This window comes from Epargyreus clarus, unplaced genomic scaffold (genome assembly GCF_041222505.1).
Source record: "Epargyreus clarus isolate Ecla_fem2 unplaced genomic scaffold, WU_Ecla_fem_2.2 ptg000036l, whole genome shotgun sequence".
In the NCBI taxonomy this organism is placed as follows: Eukaryota; Metazoa; Arthropoda; class Insecta; order Lepidoptera; family Hesperiidae; genus Epargyreus; species Epargyreus clarus.
In genome coordinates, this window is record NW_027332241.1 from 6,280,370 (window position 1) to 6,304,312 (window position 23,943).

The 23,943-nt window shown below is 37.4% G+C and overlaps 1 protein-coding gene across 1 annotated transcript in view; it reads right to left on the reverse strand.

Moving 5' to 3' along the window:
• The window catches only part of dsb (scavenger receptor class B member debris buster), a 120,849-nt gene that overhangs the window by 43,138 nt on the left and 53,768 nt on the right, over positions 1-23,943 (reverse strand). The window contains exon 2 of the mRNA XM_073092336.1: positions 5,620-5,766. Coding sequence (XP_072948437.1) covers positions 5,620-5,740 — 121 coding nt within the window. The 5' untranslated portion in view covers positions 5,741-5,766. The remainder of the gene's footprint in view (positions 1-5,619; positions 5,767-23,943) is intronic.

Below are 23,943 nucleotides of genomic sequence, written 5' to 3' on the forward strand. Positions count from 1 at the left end.
ACTCGGCAGGTTAGAAAATATTGTTTACGTAATATTATTTTGTAATATTTAATTTTAAAGAGTTCTTCGATTGTACAGTCATCACTTATTGCTGCCATATTAAGTATTGCTGTGTTTTTGGAGGTCTATTTTGTTCCTACATCCTTATTTTTTATTACCTATTATTTCCCTTTTTTGACGTGACAACGTGTTATAGTTCCATGGAACCGGTTGCACGCACCAAAAAACATGACTCATGCGGCGTTACCTCGCTCTGAGGCGTTCCATTTAAGGCTTGAAGTGCAAGCGAGAGCGCGGAACGAGCGACAAAGAGGCACAATCGGCCTCCGCGTTCGGCAGCGTTTGACAAATTGGCAAATGCCAAATGCAACCATTCCATCAGTATTTTCTTATGACGTTGTCACGTTCAACTTACAGCACGACGAACCACTTTACAGTAAACCGATTTTTTTAAGATTGAAATAGCTAATTAACATGCAGTCCACCTGATGGTAAGTCACTGCCGTATTGATATCTGTAACCAACTCTTTTTTTTTATAATATAGGAGTAGAAGACGAGCATGCAGTCCACCTGATGGTAAGTGGCTCCTGCCGCCCATGGACATCTGTAATCAACCTCAGATAGGATTAGATATTCCTACCTGAGGTCGGACACAGATGCGCCGCTACCCCTGAGGACTAAGCTGGAACGCCTCGGAAAATTTCTGTCTCCCTTACCACACCCTTCAAACCGGAACACAGCAGCGCCTAACACTGCTGTTATTAGGTAGAAATAGGTGTGGCGGTGGTGCCGCCGGAGTCGAACCACAAAGGGTTCTACCACCGTCAGACTCCATATGTAGTATATGAACAGGTTCTACCTGAAGCCGATTATTGTTATTAAAAATAAAAACATGATTTAAAATAATCAACTGAAGAGGCAAGTAATATAGTCTATGTCACTCCCACATTAGACGAATCCAACGACACCTCATATGTTAATCCGTCAAGCCGTTTGTGTTGCAGCGTGACAAAGAATGACACACACATACATACGCTCGAACAACATTACCCTCCGCATTGAAGTAAATAGTATTTTTAGTATTGTTATATGCAACTAAAGAAGTTCAATAGATAAATCGACTAATGCCGAAAAATACAAGTTTCTTCCTATGTAAACCCCTTTCATTATTTATTTATTTTTAGTATTTTGTGTTATAGCGACTAAAGGCTACTCTGTAAAATTATAAAATAATTACTTATAATAATTATGTAGTACCTACGTAATGATTATAAGGATTTTTTGTGAAAATAAATATGTAAGCCGTGTTCACCTGTAATTGCAAAAACACGATTAAACAATGGTGATAGCCCAGTGGTTAAGAAACTCGTCCGAGGTTCAAATCTCAGGCACGCACCTCTGATTTTTCAAAGTTATGTGCGTATTAGAAATCACTTACCACTTGTTAAACGGTGAAGGAAAACATCGTGAGGAAACCTGTATACCTGATTTGTAAAAAAAAATAATTCAAAGGTATGTGAAGTCTACCATTACGCACTTGTGCAGCGCGGTGGACTATGGCCTAATCCTTCTCATTCTGAGAGAAGACCCGTGCCCAGCAGTGGGACAGTAATGGGTTGATGATGATGATGATGATTGAACAATATATTATATGTTAGAAATTAAGCACCGACGATGTATCTTGTGTTGGTGAACCTTAAAATAAATAAATAGCCTATGTTACTCGTGGATAATGTAGTTTTCGAATGGTGAAAAATTTTTTAAAATCGGTCCAGTAGTTTTTGAGCCTATTCATTACAATCAAATAAACAAACAAAGTTTTTATAATATTAGTATAGATTAAATGTAGAAGTCTTATATTTTACAGAGTAAGTATGATTATAATCGCTATAATATGGCAAGTACTAAAAATAAAGAAAGTAAAAAAGGGGGTCCCAATACAAGACTGGTTTTATCCAGCGTTTTTTGCCGTTTTTGCTCGCTCTTAATACTAAAAATACTTACAAATATCTAAGGCTTAGTACTAACGGAGCAGTTATCATCCGCACCTACATTTATGACTTTGATAAGTAAAATAGAAAGATACTTCACCGCCTTGAGATTGAATGCCACAAAATCATTTATTGTTTGAATTCTTGACAAATAAAAAACATATTAGAGAAAATTAGAGAAAATTTACGTATAAATAACTATAGTCGCCGCAATCTAATAGGCCCATTTTGACACATGCCATCCTAATGTCATAAAATTTTTGAACTAACTTTGTATGAACGCATAACACGTAATTGGAAAGTCAAATACTTCTAGACATACAATTACGAAATAATTTATTAACAATAATAATTAGTAAAATTTATAAATTGTATTACACATTTTATTTCAATTAAAATGTGTCCAGAAAACAATTTATCCTACATCAAAAAGTATCATAGGGCGTCGTTGCAATGTTATATCAGTCGGGTAATTTAGCAGCTTACGACAATTTACGGCTACAGCTTGCAGCTTCAAACCATTCGGAAGAAACCATAATCGATTAACTTTCAAATAATCGAGACTTTGTTCCTTAGTGATTGTTAAAATGAAAAAAATAAACACAGATTACGATAGCACGGACATGCTTTATTTAATCTTCTGAAAATGATTAATTTTTTAAATAACGAAATAATTTATTTTCTTTTCTTTTTTTTTATTAAATCTTAAGATGATTTAGAAAAATACTAAACAAATATTCTGTTTACAAAATATTAAGTAATATAAACAGGACGATATGGGAGTTGTAATCGATTTGTGGTAAAAATCGGTTTCTTTAGTTATCGATTTATGTGGCACATGCTTAGTGTCGTAGCGATGGCATGTGTCAAAATGGGCCTATTAAATTGTGACGACTATAATACTATGTAATTTGCGTAATAAATAAATATTTCAAACATTTTAGGGACATTTTAGAACGGAGACGTGGCAAAACTTTTTACGGAACTTTATTTACAGTTTCTTGTTAGAAGTGATCAATGTATGTATTTTACGCATCTAAGATTTATGTTTAAAAACGTTTAAAATCAAGCTTTTTCTTCTCAACATATAATTCCACGAGCTTTTGCCGGCCGCTTCGCTCGCGTTACAAAGTAACATTTTCATCCCCTATTTTATCCCCTTGGGGGTAGAATTGATCAAAATCCTTTCTCGGCGGATGCCTACGTCATAACATCTACCTGCATGCCAAATTTCAGCCGGATCCGTCCAGTGGTTTGGGCTGTGCGTTGATAGATCACTATGTCAGTCAGTCACCTTTGAGTTATATATATTTAGATTTAATACCCATATTATTGGAGTCCAGAAAAATAATTGGTTCGTCATTGGACGTCAGCCATATTGGATTAAGAATGACGTCACGAAACTATTCACACATTGTGAACTAAATCTAACATGAATGCGAAATTTAAGTACCTACAATTAGTTGGGGTAAACTGGGGGGCTAGCCAAGTTGACATTCTACAGTCGCTTGCGCTGTAGAAACGCTATAGAAACGCTAAAATGTATGAAATTATCAATGATCACGTGATCAAAATAGCGAAGTAGAAAAGTCGTAGCCAAGTTACACGATAGAATAGAACGCTAGCGATTCTACAATGCTCATGTCATTGCTTTTTTTCCATACAAATGACAACCTTTGACAACCTTTTGACTTTTTTGTCAAATTGTTTAGCGAAGCGTATTCTAAGATAAATGTCATAGTGAGCGATCGCGCCGACCCTGAAGAAAACGTAAACGCTAATAAAATGGCGGATTCTATATCAGCTGTTTGTCACTGCATTATAGATTTTAATTACTTTTGTTCATTTGAAAATGTATACTTTAAATGTGTTGAAATTTGAATATGGCTCTCTATAACTAGGGTACCCTAAAATATTGTACAAATGAATTACACAGTCGTTTTTCTATTTTAAATTAATAGGAGCATATAATATAATAGATAGAATAGGATAGAAATTAGAGTTATTCCAGTGTTTAAATAAAAATATTGTCTCAGTTTAACTGTTTTATTGCATCATTATTAATGCTTCTCATATTAGCTTTACTTGTAACTAAACCATTTATTTACACCTTAAAAGAAAATATAATATTAATATCTGTATCCTTTTTTTCATTATTATCTCCTGTTCCCCAGCAATCTCCCTGTCTAGGCATAAAGCTAGTGGTTATGAGGTTTCATTTGTTGGCATGGCATGTATGGTATACACCCAGTGATATAAAAATTTGTTGCAAGTTTTGACTCTCACATTTTTATTTACTAACAAAGCAAGTTTAATAAATTTTGTAAAAATAAAATATAGTTGCCATCTTTATAGTGCGATGTATAGACACCGTAAGCAGTCGACAACCCACAGTTTGTCAACTGCTTCCGCTGCAATGGAGGTCAACTTGAAGGTTGAATCCTTTGTGGTTAACTCCGGCGGCACCACCGCCACACCTATTTCTGTTATAACAGCAGTGTTAAACGCTGCTGTGTTCTGGTTTGAAGTGTGGTAAGGGAGACATACTTTTCTGAGGCGTTCCAGCTCAGTCCTTACTGGCAGCGGCGCATCTGTGGCCGACCTCAGGTAGGAATATCTAATCCTATCTGGGGTTGATTACAGATGTCCATGCAGCAGTAGCCACTTACCATCAGGTGGACTGCATGCTCGTCTGCTACTCCTATATTATAAAAAAATCGTTTTATTTAAAATAAATAAGCTGCGTTTAAAAACCGCTCCGTGCGTTCATACCCTAAGGGTGCTACGGAAACGTGCGTCAGTTGCACTAGACGGGTTTTAATTAAGTTATTATATTATTATATTCTAATTAAAATAAAACAATTTTTAATAGCATGTGCAACTGCTATTTCAGGATGTTAGAACAAGATTATTTCAATGTCATATCATATTAATATTCATTAAAATTTATTTTTACAATTGTTAAAATATTTTTAATTGAATTGTGTTTCCGTTGTAATATTTTACGGGTAGAGAGAGGGAGGGAGAGAGAGAAGCAGAGAGAGAGAGAGCGAGAGAAAGAGAGATTAATCTGTACTAGCTAAGCTCTACTAAGATACGTCATCAACCCATTACTGTCCCATTTGACACGAGTCTCCTCTCAGAATAAGGATTAAGTCATAGTCCACCGCGCTGGACAAGTGCGTATTGGTAGACTTTACATACCTTTGAGATTTTTTAAGACTTATCAGGTTGCAGCTTTCCTTGCGATGTTTTCCTTCACCGTTTAGCAAGTGATAATTAATTTCTAACTTGCACATAACTTTGAAAAATCTAAGGTCCGTGGCTGGGACTTGAACCTCGGACCCGTCGATCAAGAGGCCGAGTTTCTTACGCACTAGGTTATCACTGCTTATTTTATTTACTAGCAGTACCCGCGGCTTCGTCCGCTTTTTATTCAATTATAATAAAATATAGCCTATAGCACTCCTGAATAGTGTAGCTTTCTGATTGTGAAAGAATTTCCATGATCGGTTCAGTATTTCCAAAGATTAGCCCTTACAAACAAACAAAGTTACAAACTTTACCTCTTTATAACATTAATATAGATTTGTTATATTTATATAACTACAATATTTAGTCACTTACCATGAGCTCTCGCGCCGCGGTGTGATATGAGCATGCTGAGTGGTGGAGGGCGGCGCCCTGGGAGCCCGAGCAGCCGCCCGCCCACCGCCTGCCCTACCGCGAGATACTGCTTATGTCCCATGGTTTAGGCGGTGTGGCATTCGTGGTCTGAAAAAGAAGAACATCAACAATTTAGTCCCATTGCTGGGCAAACTGGTGGACTAAGGGTTCAGTGGTCCGCTCCAGGCCTCTGGTCCTGGGAGGCATCCAAAGGTCTTTTTTATAATAATAATATAGGAGTAGCAGACGAGCATGCAGTCCACCTGATGGTAAGTGGCTACTGCCCATGGACATCTGTAATCAACCCCAGATAGGATTAGATATTCCTACCGGACGTCGGTCACAGATGCGCCCTGAGGGCTAAGCTGCAACGCCTGTGAAAAGTCTGTCTCCCTTACCACACTCTTTAAAACAGAACACAGCAGCGCTTAACACTGCTGTTATAACAGAAATAGGTGTGTCAGTGGTGCCGCCGGAGACGAACCACAGAGGATTCTACCACCTTCATAAACATAAGTTCCCCTGCTTTGTCAAAGCTCGTAAAATTAGATTAATTTCTTAGATTTTTTTTTTCTTTATATTTGAACCTGACGTTGATAAAGCAGACGTGCTACCTGATGGAAAGTAGTTAACGTCGCCTATGGACATTTGCAACAGCAGAGGAGTCGCCATTGCATCGCCGGCTTTGAAGGAGAGCTCTTTTTGCACCTTTTTTGAAGAGCCCCATGTCATAGCGCTCCGGGATTGGAGGCCTTAGACGGATAAACAATCGACTGTTGACAGATTTTTCGAATAATTGAAGGTGGTAGAACCCTCTGTGGTTCGACTCCGCCTGCACCACCGCCATATCTATTTCTGCCTAATAACAGCAGTGTTAAGCGCTTCTATGTTCTGGTTTGAAGTGTGGTAAGGGAGAAATAGTTTTTCGAGGTATTTCTTAGTCCTCAAAGGTAGCGGTGCATCTGTGTTCGACCTCAAGTAGGAATCATTTAATCCCTGGTTAATCACAGATGTCCGTGGGCGGCAGTAGCCACTTACCATCAGTACCCTTACCATGAGTTTTTATGTTTTGACAAATATGCCTGTTTTGGTATTTGTTTACGTATTTGCCCATACAATTTCCAATCAGCACCCCTAGCGTACCATTAAATGTCTAAATTGACAAAATGGCGCTTTATGTTTTGTCTCTCTTTTTTGCGAACTTGTGAGGTAGACAAAAAGACTTGAGCACTTACTTATTGTTACGTTTACTCAGTCTACTGAAGCAAACGGAACAGAATAATGGATTGAGTAAACGTAACGTAAAATTGTGGGATGTTTTGAAAACTCATGGTAAGGGTACAGGTGGACTGCATGCTTATTTGCTTCTTCTATTTTACCAAAAAATTATACATAACATAAAAAGATATGATACGTATAAACAATGTTTTGTTAAATTTCGTAAACCTATTGTTAAATTTAAAATGAATTACAAAAACTATATATACATATTAAATTAAATGATTGTCTGTATGTCCTTTATAGAATCGTAAACTATGCATGATCATGTGATGATCTTTAGCAAAGTTGTTGTGCATGAGCCCACGAAGGTTTCTGAGTTGGTGCGACCAATTTTTGACAGATGGCGCCACTGTCATTCCAATGAAGGTACTTTGCAGTTGTATGTATGTCATGTTATTTTGAAGTAAAATATCCTTAGCGGCGTTATGCTTTTTGTGATGGTTGTGTTAAACTGGAGTCAGGACACGTGGCCTGATCGAAATTTCGTAAGATGGCAAAGCAAAGCAAAAGTCAAGATGACATCCGGTGTCAGCATAGAAACAATATGTCAATGGGTGTTGGTTTCATTATTTATTTATTATATTTTATTATTCAGGTTAGGTTTCGAAAGTTTTAACTTCTGCTGGCAACCCTTTGTGGTTCGATTCCATCGGCACCACCGCCACACCTATTTCTACCTAATAACAGCAGTGTTAGGCGCTGCTGTGTTCCGGTTTGAAGTGTGGTAAGGGAGACAGACTTTTCCGAGGCGTTCCAGCTTAGTCCTTAGGGGTAGCGGCGCATCTGTGGCCGACCTCAGGTAGGAATATCTTATCCTATCTAGGGTTGATTACAGATGTCCATGGTCAGCAGTAGCCACTTACCACAGTCTCACGTGGACTGCATGCTCGTCTGCTACTCCTATATTATAAAAAAAGCCGCGGGAATTACTAGTTTAAATTACAATGTTAGTGAATTATTGTACAAACAGAATGTTTCATAAGATTCATGAATGATAAGACTAATTGGGTATAAAATTTAGCATTTTTTACATACGAAATACATATTACTATTAGATGTAAAATGTTTTTATATTGTTAGATATGTAAATAATATTATGAATTATTTATTACACAGATATGTACGTCATTACCGGTCTGCGTGGTTCCGGGTTCACTTCCCGGCGAGACATTGATAAGGAATTTGGTTTCAGGTTTTTTTAGTAGCAAAAAGCAAGCAGTCCATTAGATGGTAAGTGGCTGCCGTATGGACAACTATATTCAACCCCAGATAAGATCGGAGTTTTATCTGAGGTCGACTATAACGTTGCAACCCCTAAGGACTAATTTGAAATGTCTCTGATATTTCTCTTAGCACACCCTTCAAAGCCGAACACTTCAGATTATATCATTGCTGTTATTACAGAAATTGGTGTGACAGTAGTGCCACAGCAGTAAAAAAATAGACTCCGGTAATTATAAAATCAAAATTAATAAAAGGTAACTTCCCCAATACTGATTTATCTATTTTTGACTGCATACATAAAATTTGCATATTACGTGTCTGAATATAAATTAGATCTAGTTTGGTTCATAATTTTTTACCTAGACTTTGACTAATGTATGCCTTATATGGGTGGTTTATAAAAAAACTAGTTCTGGACCGCGGCTTCGCCCGCGTTTAAAAGAAAATAATATAACATACTAACATACATAAAACTGAAAATTCGTACCTTCAACTTTGCTAAAGATCATCACTTGATCAAATGCATAGTTTACGATTAAATCCTTACTAATATCGATTAAAATAATCGATGTTTTAGGTCCAAAAGATCGATTCTCCGATTAGTCCATCTTAGATCGCCATCCCTAGTTCCTGTAGGATTTCCAGGATAAAAACTATCCTATGTCCTTTCTCGGGTCTCAGACTATCTTTGTACAAAATTTCATTAAAATCGGTTCAGTGGTTTGGGCGTGAAGAAGAGACAACCAGACAGACAGAGTTACTTTCGGATTAATAATATTAGTAAGGATAAGGATATAAACATACTAGGTTTTACGCGCGACTTTGTATGCGTAAACTATTAAATAATATAATAACCCTTTAGGGGTTGATTTCACAAAATCATTGAACAGAAAACCTAATACAAATCTTCATAGTGCTTGCTGCAAAATCAGCAGTATTTTTAAATAAACTTTCAACCCCTAATTAAAACCCCTTAGGGGTACAATACTTAATCCTTCTTTAGTGCGTGACTACATCAACAACACAACACACCTATTTCTGTTATAAGAGCTATAACAGAAATAGGTGTGGACGGCGCCGGAGTCGAACCACAAAGGGATCTACCACCCCTAATATTTAAGTAAAATATTAGGGGTTGAAGTTTAAATTTGTTTGTTTTGTCTAAGTTATAGCAGAATTCTAGAAATAATAGTTAGATAGACATTTTTATAGATAAATATCTCTAGAATAAACTAGTTTGTTCCAGGAACTCATAATTGAATATACATAACTAATTAAATTAATAAAAAATGGCGAAGTGCGAGTCGTAACAATAATTAATATATGACATAATTTTATTAAAACTCGTATTAGTTTTTTTAGCATTTTTTGTACTTCGTACAGTACTTTGAACTCGATTTTTACGGAAAAAAATTTACACTTCTCAAGAACCGATGACAATATATGATTCTAATGAAGGACGATTTTTTTAATATAAATTACTCAGGTATGCATGCATGCATGTTTCCCCACGATGTTTTCCTTCATCGCTTAAGCAAGTGATTATAAATAAATAAATAAACGCTTTCTACACTCACAGCCCCACACTAGGATTCCCTGTGTCGTGGATGCCATGGACACACACATAAGACAAATACATAAACACCCAGACCCAGAATCGGAAATCTAAATTCATCATTTAGATATCTGTCTGGCCGGGGATCGAACCCGGGACCCTTTGCACGTCAGACCGGTATGGTGACCGCTCCGCCACGTGGATCGTCATAATGAATTTATAATACGCATATAACTTTGTGAAACCATACGTACGTCTGGGATTTGTACCTTGATCAAGAGGCCGAGGTTCAACCATTATCACTGCGTTAGGGCTTCAATCCTAAAGAGCCTTAAACCTCCCAAAGTGTGATAAGGGAGATGTGGTTACCCGAGGCGTACCAGCTTAGTCCTCAGGTCAAAACGTCCGTGCCCGACAGATAGGCGCCTAATCTTATTTGGGGTTGATGCAGCAGTAACAGAGCACGCGCCAAATTTCTAGTCCGCTCTGAATGTAGAAGCGAGTCGCGTCGCAACAGCAAATTGTAGACATTAGCGGGAAAAGACAGCGCGGGGGCACCGCCGCTGCCCGCTCTCGCCCGCGGGTACATAGCGCAGTTAGTGTGCCCTTACGTTACTACGGAGTATATGCTTGTAGTTGTGTTTGACCGCATTGGCTCTCTGACTACATGTACCCTTATCAGGAGTTTTTACGTTTCGACAAATATGACTGTTTGGTATTTGTTTACGTATTGGCCCATACGATTTCCTAGTTCTGACACAATCCGCTAGGAGCGTTGATTGGAATTTGTATGGGCAAATACGTAAACAAATACCAAAACAGTCGTATTTGTCGAAACGTAAAAACTCCTGGTAAGGGTACTGCGCGCAACAACTTCAGAGTGGACTAGAAGTTTGGCTGACTATACCAGTTAACAGTACTAAACCCTTATAAATCATATCGCACTCGGGTTCAACTGACCATTACGGTTATAACCCAGTTATAAGGCATTAATAAGTCATTGTGCAAACGTAAGCAGAGCGGAAATAAATCCTAAGGTTTGTAGAATAAGTAAAATCTAAGTTATTGTTCATGTTTCAAGTAATTTATATAGCAGACGAGCATGCAGTCCACCTGATGGTAAGTGGCTACTGCCACCCGTATACCTGTAATCAACCCTTTGTGGTTCGACTCCGGCGGCACCACCGCCACATCTATTCCTGCCTCACAACAGCAGTGTAGCGCTGCTGTGTTCCGGTTTGAACGGATTGAACGGAGACATATTTTTCGGAGGCGTTCCAGCTTAATCCTCAGGGGCGGCGCATCTGTGGCCGACCTCAAGTACAAATATCTAATCCTTTTTTTTTTGACGAGGGGGAAACCTTCAAAAGGTACCCGATGCCTTGGGAGCGACACAGGGTTATGTGGGGCAGTGTTGAGCGCTGCTATGTTCCGGTTTGAAGGGTGTGGTAAGGGAGATATATTTTTCCGTTCCAGCTTAGTCAGGGGTAGTGGCGCATCTGTGGCCGACCTCAGGTACAAATATCTAATCCTATCTGGTCGATTACAGATGTCCATGGACGGCAGTAACTTTACCATCAGGTGGACTGCATGCTCGTCTGCTACTCCATATTATATAAAACATAGTCGTTTCGTAAAGCGTCTATAGGTCAGTCAAATCTAAAAACTTAGAAAGTGTCAATTAGTCATAAAAATGTCAATTATAATTATTAATTTGTCAATTATACTATTCAAATTCAATTTTCAATTTCAATATTGAAAGTTGTCATTAAAATATTCGTATGACATTTAAGATATTGTTTAATAAATCTTATATATAAAATTCTCGTGTCACAATGTTAGTTACTGTACTCCTCCGAAACGGCTTTACCGATTTTCACCAAAGTTTATATGCATATTCAGTAAGTCTGAGAATCGGCTACTATCTTTTTTCATACCCCTAAGTGATAAGTGTTGTTCGCCCTTAACATTTTTTATTTATATGGCAACACAACGTTTGCCGGGTCAGCTAGTAATATTATAAATGCGAGTGTGTGTTTGTTTGTCACACTTTCACGCCTTAACTACATAACTGATTGTCATGAAATTTTGTACACACGTTGTCAGGGGTTCAGAAAAGGACATAGGGTAGCTTTCATCCCTAAAAAAGTACCGTTGCCAAGGGATAGATAAAACGTCTGAGCTTTGGCGAAACTGTCAGTTAATTCTAGTTGTAAATATTTTTCTTTATGTTCTCTTATCCAGGTTTTATTTCTGCCTTATAACAGCGGTGTAGCGCTGCTGTGTTCTGGTTTGAAGTGTGTAAGGGAGACGTACTTTTCCGAGGCATTCCAGCTTAGTCCTCAGGGGTAGCGGTGCATCCGTGTACTCATCGCTGCGGAGGGGCCAGACCTCTCGCTCCCCGTCGTAGTAAAAGCTGTGGTCGGGATCGAGAGATCTTGAAAAGCTATAAAATCCTTCTGTGAGGAAGTTATCTCGCAGAAGGAGGCTGCGGAGTGGGAGAGAGACCTCGGCCCTCCCAATCCGCAGCCGACAAACCGGGCGTAGGAGACTGGCTCCCCACGCCTTTCCTACCCCCATAACAGAGGCATTAGCGCAGGATACGGGGATGTTCTGGGTCAAACCAACAAGCCTCGAGGTGGTGCGAGCACCTCAATGGAGCAGCTCCAGCTCCAACCCAAACTGAGACGAGCCCGGGACCGCGGACGAGTGCTATTACCGTACCCGTGGTCCCGACAAAGGGCAGGACACCGTGGGGTTTTAGCCGGTAAGAGTCCGGCATATCCTCCATTCTTACAGATGTTCAGTGACTTGCCATCAGGTGGACTGCATGTTCTTACAATCTTACAGACGCGCTTACAGAAATAGGTGTGACATGACAGTAGTAATCTTACAAAACCCATGCACAACACTAATGCGTAATTTTTTATTTATTCGACAAATATTACACGATGTGTGGATAAACTTAAGAGTTGGCCAAACAATTGGCCAATTGTCTTAATGCAGGTGTTTTTTTAAGTGTGCGTAGATGGTCTTTGGCCGTGATAGCCTGGTGGTTAAGAAACTCAGCCTCTCGATGGAGGGGTCCGAGGATCAAATCCCACCCCTGATTTTCAAAGTTACGTGCGTATTAGATATTAATTATCACTTGCTAAAGATCGTGAGCGAAACCTGCATACCGGACAGATTTATGAAAAAAATCTCAAAGGTATGTGAAGTCTACCAATACGCACTTGTCCAGGGCGGTGGACTATTGCCTAATCCTTCTCATTCTGAGAGGAGACCCGTGCCCAGCAGTGGAACAGTAATGGGTTGCTGATGATGAGATGGACAAATTAGGTGGTAGAACCCTCTGTGGTTCGACTCCATCACCACCCCTACACCTATTTCTGTTATAAAAACAGTGTTTATTGCTGCTGTGTTCTGGTTTGAAGGGTAGTCAGGGTAATACTTTTCCGAGGCATTCCAGCTTAGTCCTCAGGAGCGGCGCATTTGTGGCCAACCTCAGGTAGGAATCTAACCCTATCTGCAGTTGATTACAAATATCTATAGATGCTAACAGCCACTTCAGTTTTAATTCATGTTCGGTTTCTACTTCTAAATTACAAAAACCCCTATGTTTGTATCCGCAAAACTCAAAAACTTCTCAACGGATTAATTTGAAAATTTGACACAACATCACATATCTATTTAAGAGTGTTTATATATACTTTTTATCCTGAAATTCTAACAGGACTTTTATTAACACAGTTAAGTAGCTAGCTAGTGCGTAACACAGTATTTTGGTCAAGGGCAACCTGTGAAATCGGATTATGAAAAATCGGATGATGCCTCCAACCGGTTCAGAATAAGGTCGTCTTTCATGCGTGGCTATACCGGTTCGCCGGTTCCGTGTTCGACGCCCGGTTAGGCAACCTGTGGAACTCTGACCTATACCTATTTCTGCTTTAACTAGTTTTAATCCGCGGTTTTGCTTGTGGTTACAGTTTAAAGAAAAATTTGAAGAATCTTTTGTGGTTCGACTCTGATGTTCCAAGATAATTTTGGACAATTCTTTGTGGTTCGACTCTGATAATAGCAGTGTTCGGCGCTGCTGTGTTCTGGTTTGAGGGTGTGGTAAGGTATACGAGGCATTCCAGCTTAGTCCTCAGCAGCGGCGCAACTGTGGCCGACCTCAGATATGACTCAAATCTTATCAGAGGTTGATTACAGATGTCCATGCGCGGCGGTAGCCACTTACCATCAGGTGGACTGCATGTTCTTCTGCTACTCCTATATTATAAAATAATAATTATATCTATCTATAATATTTTGATAACATTGTTCTTAAGCTCATCAGTATAAAAGATAATTTTGTTTTATCTATCCCTCGGGAACGGTCCTTTTTTCAGCATAAAAGGTACCCTATGCCCTTTTCTGAACCGCTGACAACGTGTGTACAAAATTTCATGACAATCGGTTATACATGTCTGGCACGGTCCGTGCCTGATACGGTCACTGCCTGTAGGTAAACGGTGCTTAACTCAGTTTTTAACGACTCAAAATTTAAGCCGTAATTTGTAAAAAGTGCCAATTAAAATTATTTCCGACGTAAATTACGTGTGCAAAGGTCCGTATAATATAGCGTTTGACTTTCTACGATAGGCGAGACGCGAGTAAATCTTTTTACCCACTGCGGAGGGTAATGTTGTTCGAGCGTATGTATTTATTTATTCATTCATTCATTCATTCATTCCTTCATTCATTCATTCATTCATTCATTCATTCATTCATTCATTCATTCATTCATTCATTATTTATTTATTTATTTATTAGGTAATCCAACAGCGATACATATAATATTTTCACAATATATACAGTATATTGCAAATTAAGCCAAAACAGGATTACACAATTAGTATAGGCAGACAATTGACAGTGTGATATGTATGTGTCATTCTGTGTCACGCTGCAGCACAAACGGCTTGACGGATTAACATATGAGGTGTCGTTGGATTCGTCTAATGTGGGAGTGACATAGACTGTATTACTTCCCTTTTTAGTTAATTATTTTTATAGCATAGATTAGTAAAGATTACTCACTCCTAACAAGAAAATGCACCTAGTTTTGAGAATTGAAATAGTTGCGTAAAAAAAGTTTTGCGTCTGTTTTGCGTCGTCTCCGTGCTAAAATGTCCCTAAAATATTTGAAATAATTATTTATTTATTATGTCAATTACGCAGTATTAGTTATATAGTCGTAAATTTTCTCTAAAAATGTTTTTATTTGTCAAGAATTCAAAAAAAGTACTTACCTACTAATAAGCCGTTTGTGGCTTCATTAAATTTCAAGGCGGCGAAGTATCTTTACTAATCTATGTTTTAAAGAGTCAGTTTTTTATTTCATAAAAGTTACAAATAGAAAAGTGAATTGTAATTTTCAAGGGTTACACATAGATTAGTATAGATATCTCACCGCCTTGTAAATAAAGGAAGCCACAAATGCCACACATTATGCCTCCGACTGTCATGGTGTAATTTACGCGGAAGAATGCCGACTTGTGCATTAAAGTGGTGCAAAAACAACACGAAATCGAAGAAAAAGTGCGGAGAAATGTCGTTTCATTCGTAAATGTTCCAAATACTATTTTTTTTAATATTTGTCAAACACGAAAATAGATGACAGTTTTAATTGTCAAAACTGGTTACATTTTCTTGTTAGGAGTGAGTAATCGTTACTAATGTATGGGATTACATTTTTTTTAATATAAGAGTAGCAGACGAGCATGCATACCACCTGATGGTAAGTGACTACTACCGCCTATGGATTTCTGTAATCAACCCCAGAACAGTACCCTTACCATGAGTTTTTACGTTTTGGCAAATATGACTGTTTTGGTATTTGTTTCCGTATTTGCCCATACAATTTCCAATCAGCGCCCCTAGCGGATTGTATCAGAACTATAGTGCCAGTAACGTACTATTAAATGTCTAAATTGACAAAATGGCGTTTTATGTTTTGTCTCTCTTTTTTGCAAACTTGTGAGGTAGACAAAAAGACTTGAGCACTTACTGATTGTTACGTTTACTCAGTCTACTGAAGCAAACGGAACAGAATAATGGATTAAGTAAACGTAACGTAAAATTGTGGGATGTTTTGAAAACTCATGGTAAGGGTACAGATTGATTCCTACGTTAGTTCGGCTACAGATGCGCCGCTACCTCTGAGGACTTAGCTGAAATGCCTCGGTAAAGTATTTCTTCTTATACCCTTCAAACCAGAATACAGCAGCGCTTAATACTCCTGTTATGAGGCAGAAATAGTGTGACGGTGGTGCCGCCGTAGTCGAATCATAAAGGGTTCTATAACCCTTAAATAACTATACATGGGGTAGCCATACCCTGCTTGATACAAAACTTACAAACTGACCCCGTATTTTAAAGAAAAACTAGCTGACCCGGCAAACGTTGTGTTGCCATGTAAATAAAATAATGTTAAGGTTGAACAACCCTTATCACTTAGGGATATGAAAAATAGATAGTAGCTGATTCTCAGACCTACTGAATGCGCGTATAAAAGTTGTTGAAAATCGGTAAAGCCGTTTCGGTGGAGTACGGTAACTAACATTGTGACACGAGAATTTTATATATAAGATTTGCCTAACACTATGACCCAAAAGGGATTATCGCTCATCAAAAGTAGCTGCTCGCTTCCAATACAACAAGTGCGTAAGTGAGGCGATTTTAGAAAGGTACTTTCTTTTCTGAATGAAGTTTAATACGAGTATTTGGTACTTTTAAAAATAACCCCATTTTAAGATTACGTCGCATGTTTGTATTCGTAAAGCCTTCTTGAGCGACAAAAGGCTTTATGAAATTGAAAGTTAGAATCAGTAAGCTCATATCGCACCGGGAGGGTTCCGTATTACCGAGTCTTCATTGTTGATGTGAAACATCTATAGCCGCACGTGAAACCGATTTCTGGAGTGGCGACGCATGCCGTGGCGACGCTATACGATGGTATATATATACAGTCTATATGCAGTAGTGTGTACGGTGTGGCGACGCGTCGCCATGCGCAATCGACTGTGCGATTCTCTCCCACTCGATCTGGCGTTAAGCCATCTTTCTCGCTACACTGAGCTCGAATTTTATCATTATGACATATTTAGTTCCTATCACAATATATTCTTTTCTGCATATTACTTTTACAAAATAATGTCGATGTTTCACATCTGCCAGGCGTCCCGTGACGGCTCACAATTTTTTTTATTTTTAATATTTGCTATTATACCGGCCGCTATTATACACACTCTATAAAAAAAATTAAGTATCTATTTATTACGATTCACGAGATAGAGCCCTGTGACAGACAGAAAGTGGAGGCTTAGTAATAGGCTTCCGTTTTTACGTAAAACAACTTTGTTGTTTGGCTTAGACGCCACCGCAAACCTATTTCTGCCTAATAACAGCAGTGTTCTACTGTGAGGGTAGGGAGGAGGGGGGTAAGGATGACATTTTCCGAGGCATTCCAGCTTAGTCCTCCGTAGCGGCGCATCTGCGGCCTCAAGTAGGAATTTAATCTTATCTTAGATGTCCATACGGCAATACCCACTTACCATCAGGATCGCATGCTCGTCTGCTACTCCTATATTATAAAAACACCTATCATCTAACAAGGAAACTAAATATACTAACTAATATACGGTGTGACGAAACTTCCATTGTCACTCAATTATTTAAAGCATATGCAAATATGAATAAAATTATATGTATTTGCATTTCATAATATTTTATCCGAGTGTCAAATTCTGTAGACACAGGCTAAAATACTTCTTGTCGTACTACAAGCGATTAAGCGAGTAGGAAACGTTAGCTTAAGTGACTGTTTTACCTATTTAGACCAACTAGTAATTATTATTAGGCTTAAAAATAGGGTTTTGTCTTGTCGACGCGTGTGGCGGCGCGGTCACCGGTCTGACCCCGGTCAGATATCTAAATGATGATTTTAGGTTTCTGTTTCTGGGTCTGGGTGTTTGTGTATTTGTCTGTGTGTGTCCATAGCACCCACGATACCGGGAAGAAACCGTGTAGATAGATAGCGTTTATTAAAGGAGTAAAAATAGTAAATGGTGAAGTTCAAGTATTTTAAGGTGGTAGAACCCTTTGTGGTTCGACTCGGGCGGCACCACCTGCACACCTATTTCTACCTAATAACAGCAGTGTTAAGCGCTGCTGTGGTCCGGTTTGAAGGGTGTGGTAAGGGAGACAGACTTTTCCGAGGCGTTCTAGCTTAGTCCTCAGGGGTAGCGGCGCATCTGTGGCCGACCTCAGATAGCAATATCTAATCCTATCTGGGGTTGATTACAGATGTCCATGGGCGGCAGTAGCCACTTACCATCAAGTGGACTGCATGCTCGTCTGCTACTCTTATATTATAAATCAAAAAAAAAAAAGTACAAGTTGAACTCGCACACGGCCCCGTATGGATCAATTTTTAATTTTTTTGTATTTATTATCATAGCAGCGTAGTAGAAAAGTAGCGTTTTCTTATATGGCGAATTATTATTTTAGTATTTGTTGTTATAGCACTACCGTTCTACACACTGTAAATATTTCAGTGACACACAGTGAAAACTTAGTAATAGGGTTCCGCCCTTACTCTTTGGGTACGGAACCCTAAAAATCTTTCTTTTTAAATTACTCGCTGTAATACTTGTAATAAAACAAGTACCTTAATACAAAAATGTTGTAATCGAGATTTTTAATTTATGTGTTAAATTTATTTTGTTTGTTGATTTGTTTGCTTTTCTTGCATAATTCTCAGGTCAGTGGATACAGGTCAGCGATATGTTATATATCTTCTATCTATGTTATACATATAATAAGCTTCACGAGTCTGTACATCAAATATTTGCTAAAAATGTACTTAGGAGAACTTTTTTAAGGTACTTACTAGGGCGGCACCACCGCCACACCCATTTCTGCCTCATAATAGCAATGTTAAACGCTGCTGTGTTCTGGTTTGAAGTGTGGTAAGGGAGACATTCATTTCCGAGGCGTTTCAGCTTAGTCCTGAGAGGGTAGCGCATCTGTGGCCGACCTCAGGTAAGGTTATTTAATCCTATCTGGGGTTGATTACAGATGTCCATGAGCGACAGCAGTCACTTACCGTTATTCAGTCTGTTATTCTTATATAATATTATAAAAACACGTCGCTAATTATGATCAAAAATTAAAAATAAAAAAAACGGCGGGAACTTAATTGCCAAACTACTATACATATAAATGTTGTCCGTATTATTAATTGAGCTAATAAAATATACCGTCGATTAATTATATTATATGATAGTCATTTGAGCTATATTTATGAGTTTTGGTAAAAAATAAATCAAAACGCTCAATAATCTTGATTGCTCGCCACATTTGTAATCATCGTTAGAAAAAAATCTAAGTCTGTGTTTATAATATTCTAATAGTTTATTTTTATATTAAGTAACGGACATTAGCTGTTTTTAAACGACTTAAAAAAAGGAGGTTCTGTATTCGACCGCTCTGTATGTATGTGTGTATTGTCAGCAATAAAAAAAAACTACTGATCCGATTTCCAAGATCTTAAAAAAGGTTCACAAAGTTTTTTTTTTAGTTATATATATAATGTAGGAGTAGCAGACGACCAGTCCACCTGATGGTAAGTGGCTACTGCCGCCCATGGACATCTGTAATCAACCCCAGATAGGATTAAATATTCCTGCCTGAGGTCGGCAACATTGCGCCGCTACCCCTGAGGACTAAGCTGGAACGCCTCGGAAAAGGATGTCTCCCTTACCACACCCTTCAAACCGGAACATAGATGTGGTTAACACTGCTGTTATGAGGCAGAAATGAGTGGCGGTGGTGCTGCCGGAGTTGAACCATAAAGGGTTCTACCACCTTCAGAAGTATGTGAAGTCTATCAATACGCACTTGTCCAGCGCGGTGGACTATGGCCTGATCCTTCTCATTCTGAGAGGAGACCCGTGCCCAGCAGTGGGACAGGAATGGGTTGACGACGGTGTATGTTGGTGAGTCTTAATTATATCTTATATATAAAATTCTCGTGTCACAATGTTAGTTACCGTACTCCTCCGAAACAGCTTTACCGATTTTCACCAAATTTTATTCAGTAGGTCTGAGAATCGGCTGCTATTTTTCATACCGCTAAGTGATAAGGGTTGTTCATCCTTAACATTTTTTTATTTATATGGCAACACAACGTTTGGCGGGTCAGCTAGTAAATAAAAAACGTTTGCTTTATATTAACCTGACATTAGCTTTCATTTAGCTCAAGTATCTCAAGAATACTTCAAATTTGACAGTAGAAATTGAATGATTTGGCACTTTTAAAATACGTAACGAATTTTGAAATTAAACTTCTTTAAGCTTGAAACAGAAAGTATTTTGACATACGCAAACATTATAACTCAAAAACTTCAATTTGCGTTACCATCTTATCACTCCTGAGAACGAAGTTGGAACGCCTTAGATAAATATATTTTACTCCCTTCAAACCAGAACACAGCAGCGCTACACTGCTGTTATAACAGAAATAGGTGTTGCGGTGGTGCCGCCGGAGTCGAACTACAAAGAGTTCTACCACCTTCATACTTCATAAAAATATATAACGAAGCAGTTATGAGTTAGTTTAAATGTGTAAAGAAGCAGTGGTGAGATGTTCTAATGTGGTGAGGTGCGGTGACAGATGAGCCAGGAGAGGTGAGGTGAGGCGAGGGGAGAGAGATGGACTTTTGGCGTTTTCATAATTGTCATCATTATCATATATATTTATTAAAAACATCTCTGAACCACGCTTTTATTAGCTTGACCTGTATGTATGTATGTAACGGAATCTTTAATATTGACGATTCCTGTACGATTTATGTTTGAATTTGACATGTAACTTAATTAATGATGTAATAAACTATTGAACAGGATATATAAATTTTGCACGCCCAATGTGGTAGAACCATAGATTAGTAAAGATACTTCGCCGCCTTGAAATTGAATGAAGCCACAAACGGCTTATTAGTAAGTTCTTTTATCAATTCTTGACAAATAAAAACATTTTTAGAGAAAATTTACGACTAAATAACTAATACTGCGTAATTTACATAATAAATAAATAATTATTTCAAATATTTTAGGGACATTTTAGCACGGAGACGTGGCAAAACTTTTTTACGCATCTATTTCAATTCTCAAAACTGGGTACATTTTCTTGTTAGAAGTGAGTAATCTTTACTTATCTATGGGTAGAACATTATGTACTCATTATATAATATTTAAGATCCTTGTAATACTATGTTCTAGCAAATAAATGATTTGATTTGAATTCGATTTCTACCCACATTGAACGGTCCGATTAATTAAAAAAATTAAACAATTATGAAGAACCGATGACAATACAGAATACACGATTTTAATAATTTTATCCCATTCACTTCATTAGGATCGTCAGGAATCAGGATTAACGTTTTCCCTTGTGCGATTTTAGCGTGGTTTTTAGTTTTAAAATTATAATTATTGTGATACACTCGAGAAATATAGCGTCATAAATACTTATATTTTTTTATCTTGATGAAAAATACACTACAATAATCGTAATTATTTAAACTACAATCAAATTAAGAGTTTATTTTATTACATCAACGATTTAAGATTGATTGGTTTCATCGACGGACAAAAGTTCAAACAAATCCATTAATAAATCATTTATTTATCATAATTCATTTTAACTTTTATTTTTATTTGTATATATTTATATATAAATATTTATATATATTTTCCACAATATTATTTTATCAACCATTATTGTTTTTTTCCCATAGATTAGTAAAGATTATTAACTCCTAACAAGAAAATGAACCAGTTTTGAGAATTTAAATAGTTGCGTAAAAAAGTTTGCCACGTCTCCGTGCTAAAATGTCCCTAAAATATTTGAAATAATTATTTATTTATTATGTAAATTACGCAGTATTAGTTAGTTAGTCGTAAATTTTCTCTAAAAATGTTTTTATTTGTCAAGAATTGAAAAAAGAACTTACTAATAAGCCGTTTGTGGCTTCATTCAATTTCAAGGCGGCGAAGTATCTTTACTAATCTATGGTTTTTCCCTGCATAATTGCGTAGTATTCCAAGCCTGTTCCAAATTTGAATGTCGCGCCATTCAAAGTACTTATGATTAAAGTTTTTTAATAAGTTAAACTAACGAAGATACAATAGATATGAATCCATTTTATAACATTATCATAAAACGACTATTAAAATTATTATAATAAATTACTACTGAATCCTATGCCCTAAATTACTATATTTATTTATCAATTGTTATTTTAAGGTATAAATCCATAGAACAACTAGCCCTATAAAATACAACTTTATATTATGACGCTTACATTGGTAGGTTCTTTACCTACGATTACACTCAAATTCAAACTTAATACATGAAAGTAACTTTCTATTCTCCAAACTTTCATTACCATAGCATCTTATTCATCTTCTGTTAGTACTTATAAGGTTTGTGCTCCAGTGGTTTTGAAAATATATTACGCTTTAGAAAAGTTTAAAAATCCATCCCATCACCCATCACCACCATGATATGTTTTATCACTATATGTAGGTATAGGTTAGGTTTTTACCTAACTGCGGAGGGTAATGTTCGAGCGTGTGTATGTATGTGTCATTCTTTGTCACGCTGCAGCACAAACGACTTGACGGATTAACATATGAGGTGTCGTTGGATTCATCTTAAATATGGTATTAAGTGCTTTATTTTTAAGCAAGTGCGTATTTTTGTTTTTATACTAATTTTCTAGATAAAAACAATATTTCTTTAGGCGCGCAATAAGATTCAAAAATATTATAATGGATGGTACTTGGTTTATTATAATCGTTTTGTATAAATGACTAGCTGACCCGAAAAAATGTTAAGGGTGAACAACCCTTATCACTTAGCGGTATGAAAAGTAGATGTTGGCCGATTCTCATAGATACCGGATAAGCACAAAAAAATTCATCAAAATCGGTCAAGCCGTTTCGGAGGAGTATGGCAACGAAAACTGTGACACGAGAATTTTATATATTAGATTATAGTTTCGTCTCATATGAAAGTGTTCCTCCAAAAATCCAAATAATCTTGGTGGCTTATAACCAAACTCTTTATAGTAACAGAAGATCTAAAATAATATAATAATATGGAAATAATGTGGATTAACTATTATTGGATTAAACATTTTTTTTTTTTTATAATATAAGAGTAGCAGACGAGCATGCAGTCCACCTGATGGTAAGTGGCTACTGCCGCCCATGGACATCTGTAATCAACCCCAGATAGGATTAGATATTCCTACCTGAGGTCGGCCACAGATGCGCCGCTACCCCTGAGGACTAAGCTGGAACGCCTCGGAAAAGTCTGTCTCCCTTACCACACCCTTCAAACCGGAACACAGCAGCGCCTAACACTGCTGTTATTAGGTAGAAATAGGTGTGGCGGTGGTGCCGCCGGAGTCGAACCACAAAGGGTTCTACCACCTTGAAATAATATGGAAATAATGTGGATTAACTATTATTGGAAACATTTTATAACAGGGCAAGGAAAAATATTGTAAAAATACCAAGTTTAGGTATATGTGCACTGCGCATATTATAAACAATCAAATTATAAACTATTTAAATATTTATATTATACTAGTGTTGCCCGCGGCTTCGCCCGCATTTTAAAGAAATAATATGACATACATAAAACGGAAAATTTGTACCTGCATTTGAATGACAGTGGTGCCATCTGTCGAAAATTGGTCTTACCAACCCAAACCCTCGTGGGCTCTTGGACAACAACTTTGCTAAAGATCATCACTTGATCAAATGCATAGTTTTCGATTCTATAACTACTTACGAATTAAAAATTAATTTAAAAAACCTTTTCCCATGGACTAAATTGTGAATCTAAACCATTCTCAAGTCCCCTTGAACACACACAACAAATTTCATCAAAATCAGTCCAGTCGTTTAGGAGGAGTTCAGTGACATACACACGCACATAAGAAATATATATATAAAGATTACTTTGTTTTAGGTACATGTTGATGAAATATACTTATGTTTTAAAAGACACTAAATGTGTTTTCATAAATTGAAAAAAAATCGCTCGCTCACAATATCTTCGCATTAGCTATAAAAACGTCTTAACGCATTAGGTTTGTGCAGTA